The 4566-nt window shown below is 38.8% G+C and overlaps 1 protein-coding gene across 2 annotated transcripts in view; it reads left to right on the top strand.

The window, feature by feature from the left end:
* Positions 1–4566, top strand: part of XPA (XPA, DNA damage recognition and repair factor) — a 26459-nt gene that overhangs the window by 3507 nt on the left and 18386 nt on the right. For both annotated transcript variants that reach the window (XM_019517178.1, XM_019517179.1), the window contains exon 2: positions 715–820. In XM_019517178.1, coding sequence (XP_019372723.1) covers positions 715–820 — 106 coding nt within the window. The remainder of the gene's footprint in view (positions 1–714; positions 821–4566) is intronic.

Genomic DNA, 4566 nt, shown 5'->3' with positions numbered 1-4566 from the left:
CAAAAAAGCCCCTGCCCTGCCCCGCCCCGCCCCACCCCGGCTGGGCAGAGCCTGCCTCAGCCCCACTCCTGCCTTCACTGCAGCGGGTGTTGATCTGCTCCCCCTCCCTGCCATGCCCCTTTTCTCCCCCCTCCCCTTCCACCACAACAGATTTACTAGCTGGATGCAACTGTATCGAAAATCGGATTGGCATTGGCCCCCAAAATCTCTGTTGGTGCATCCCTAACTCTGACATTCATCACCAGAGATTTTTTTCGTGTTCTAGGATACTAAAGAAAATTACATTTTGACATTCAGCCAATACTTGTTGGATGAAGCAAGTATTTACCATTATATTTTTCCCTTATGCCCTGGGTCTGTTAAAAGAATAGATTCTCAAAGGCTACCTGCAGTAATCTGAACCTTACACACACAATCAAATATTGCCATCTCTTGATGTATGATACATTTTTTTGAAAGGTAAAGAGAGTGCAGCAGGAAAGAGGCAAGAGATCCAGTTGAGAGGATCAGTTGGTAGGATCAGAGTCTTTATTTGTGAGACAGATTTTTATGAAACTTTTGAGTGGGAGAAACATGAAGTGTTCATAATAACAAGACATTGAAAGCTATAATGTAAACTTTTAAAAAAACTTTAGTGAATCTCTTGTAAGATCAACCACAAGTACTTGTTCTGGAAAAAAAAATCTAATTAAAATACTTGTTTCCTTCCACTAGAACCTCTATTAGAGTTTGATGATGTTTTCTGTGAAGACTGTGGGAAACAATTTATGAATTCATACCTCATGCTACACTTTCACTTGGCGATATGTGATAATTGCAGGTATGTAAATATTAGGAAAATACCCTTAAAAGTATTACTATTCATATTATTTAATATATGTTTTGCTAGAACTGAAACTTGATTTTCACTATTTGAACCATTGTAGTTGCATTTTATAGAATGTAAATAATTTATCAGCAAAAAATGTATTCAATTTTATTTTTCTTGAAAATTACATGTCTAGCATACAACTAAGTTGCATTTTTCATGGTGGAAGTGCAGAACAGAATCATCTCAGACAAATGCTCCTTGGAGACTAAAGAAAGAAAATAAGTAATATAGTGGAAAAGTATAGCTTCTTTATAGAATTAATTATAGTAAAATTATAGTGTGTGTGTGTGTGTGTATATGTATGCTAAGAGATATTACAATTTTGTCATGGCTAATACTCAGTATTTGACATAAATAAAATAATGCTTTAGCTATGTAAGACACCATGGGCCAGATTCTAGTCTACCTATTAGGTGGCCAGTACAAACTGGCACCTCGTAAATACTCATCCTTACCTGCTCATCTGCATACTTCATCTGCCCAATCATATATATAAAGTCCGTGTGTTTTTTAGGAGATTTTTTATGACTGGAAATAATTTTTTAGGTGCTTAGGATGAAATTTAGCCTGGGGGTCACTTTTCTAATTTTGGCGTTTAGCCTCTGTCTTTAAAAATGGTGGCCATGACTAACAAGATGAATAAATGTTGATTTCTCTGTACCTATGAGGCCAATTTTGATTTTTCTAAATGATTTCTATCAGACAATTTCAAATAGGTATTTCAATAACCTATACACTTCCTTTGTCCTTTGAGTAATGACCCATTGTTTGGCAGCTCTAAGCCTTTACATGCAAAAACCATCAATATTGGCTACTTTTTTGGCAACTTAATAAGAGTACTTGTTTCAAGTGGAAAGTTTTACCATTTATTTCTTCAAAGTCACATTTAGTATTATTAATAACAGGTATAAATGATTATGGAACACATTTAAGTAAAATAAAATGCTTCAACTCAAATTTTAAGTCAAGTCTGTGACTGCATACACTGGATTCTCTTAATCTAGGTATTTTTCTTCTCTATCACTATCTTCTTCAGATGACTTCTAGCTTTAATTGGCTTATTTGAATGTCCATTTTCATTGTTTAGAGGCAATTTCACTCCATCTAGCAGTCCACTTTTATACACGTCACAGGTTCCAACACATCCAGCGCTGATGTCCGTACAAAATGTGTTGGATCACAAGTTTGTGCATGTCATGAATTTCTCCATTCAGCAACCTGCAAATGTGCTCAGAGGCAGTGCTGTTTGAAGGAGTCATGGTCTGGAGAAAATCTTGCAGGAATTGTAGTGTGCCGTTTGCCGCCATTTACGTGCATGAGCAGTGGACAAACGATCGCTCACAGGATCATTGTAAAGTATTCTGACAGTGAATAAAGCCAGTTTATGGAACAGATAGATATTCAGGGAGCTCCTCATTTTTTCCAAGTTGTTGCATAGTCTCCATGTACATCAGATCTTTTGATTGTAAGATTCACTTCATTGATGTCAGTTTACCACAGCCAAAAAGCCAGTTTACTCCAGTGAATCTGTGAACCCCAAGAGCAGCAGATGCTATATCACGCTCTGGAAATAATGAATGGCAGTAATAGTATACTAGCAAGTTTCTTGGTTTCTTCTTGTACATGTACATATCTTGCTTGGTCACATGACTGATATAGGAAGCAACAACTCATACATCAGTATCTTCAAAATCAAAAGCAACGGTGCAGGAATGATCCATTTGAGCTTCATGGGAGAATGCCCTTTTGTCAGCATCATGTGGCAATTTCAATACAAAGCGTGCATCATGTTCTCTGGATTTTAAATCATAGTAGGTGAGATTCATTGTGAAGCACAAGTCAGTGTGGTAGAAAAAATAATGCCATTCATTCAAAAAGAAATGTAGTCTCATTTTGTTAGAATGCTTTGATGGAAATGAGAGCCAGGATGCTCCAGTCAGCATTTCCTGGTCAGAACCAGGGTATATATTAGGAACAAACCTGGATGACTTTCAATAACACTGCTGCTCATGCTGTTTAGTACTAGTCTTCAGAAATTCTTCATCATACATATCATTAATGAAGTGAAATACCACTGCTTGTGGGTGTTGGCCAGTGACATCCTTCAAGAGACCGAGGGCACATTCAGACCATGTGTTGCTTGGTGGGATTTTATTCCATATCATTCCATCATCTATTAATGCACGATGAAGTGTTGGTGGTGAGATGGACTGGAGGTTCATCAGTGTTACGAACTTTGATTTGACAGGTCTGTGGGAATGTTCCATCTGCTGTGAAGAGCAAAAGGCTCACAGCAGTAATTCTGTACTGCATGACTTCTTCTGAAGTCATGGTAGTCTCTGTTTTGGTTAGAAGGTCAGTGACTTGTTTCACTGCAGTATGGGGAACTGTTTTCCTACACTCTTGCTTGCTCTTGGTTGCAATTGTCTTTGTCACAAAGATCTTGCTTTTCTTTGTGGTGACAGTGAGAGCCCCCTGGCGAAATTCCTTCCGTAGCACTTCAGTTATGAATTTCAAAAATTAAAAAATGTCCCCTCCCAAAAAACAGCTTTATATATATGACTGGACTATGTAGCAGTCAGCACCCTTTTCTGGTGGCTCTGGTCTGAAACAGGCTGGAGCTAGGACCCAGCTGCTGCTGCTGCTGCTTTCTGCTGCCCAGCTGGAGAGCGGCAAAGAATGGCTCCCTGCTGCCTGGCTGGAGAGCAGCACAGTGTGGCATAGGCAAAACCCTTATCACAGAATGCTGCTGAAACCCTTCCTCTGTTGATAAGATCCACCCTACAGGCTGCAGCTTACTAACCACCACTCTCTTGAATTTTTGGGGAGGAACATATAATTTCTGTGCTCTTCCCTCCTCTCCCCATTTCTTCCACCCCCACCCCCCTTGGAATATATATCTGTTTTCCAAGTGAGACCTGAGGAAGAATGTCCTGCATTTGAAAGTTTGTCTAGCTTTATCCCAGGTATATAGTTGGTCCAATAAAAGATATCACCTTAAGAAATCTTTGCCTTTCACATAATTTCTGAACCATCGCAGCTACAACATCACTCTTACATTTGCAAGTGAGGCATCTCTTCTGATCTAGTTATACCTAGGAAAACATTTACATCCTTACAGCCATAAAGATTCCTAATCCGCTTTCATAGAGATACATTCTCTTATTTCTAATTAATGACAAGGCTGTTTCTCCACTAACACTTTTTTGTCTTTGAAATGTAGACCTTCATCGTCTTAAGGACAGGTCTGAAGTCTCTACCCACCTCTCAGGCAGGCTAAGCCGCATCATCATTATAGAAGTGAATTCTCAGTGTTTGTTTTTCCTGAGGCATCATCTCCCATAGGTGTGAACTTTCTTATTTAGAAAATGACACTTAACACAGTCATTACTGTATTGCTGAATCCCAGCTATACTATAAAGATATAGAAGTACAATCATACAACATACTGTAATTTATACAAACATAACAATGAGGAACACAGAAAACAGACTCTACATCAAGAAATCTAATTCAGAAAATCATTTATGCATAATATTCCACAAATGCCCCAAAATCCTCCTGCCTGGGGTGTGGTTGTGACACAGGGAATAGCTAAAGGACATAAAAAGGCATGCAAGAGGAAAATGAAATTGAAATACTTCTCACACACCCACACACACCCCCCCCCCAACCTATGCCCTGTTAGGTATTTG

This window comes from Gavialis gangeticus, unplaced genomic scaffold (assembly GCF_001723915.1).
Source record: "Gavialis gangeticus isolate Ggan-Ray unplaced genomic scaffold, GavGan_comp1, whole genome shotgun sequence".
Classification (NCBI taxonomy): domain Eukaryota; kingdom Metazoa; phylum Chordata; order Crocodylia; family Gavialidae; genus Gavialis; species Gavialis gangeticus.
This window is presented reverse-complemented; position numbering and strand designations above follow the sequence as displayed.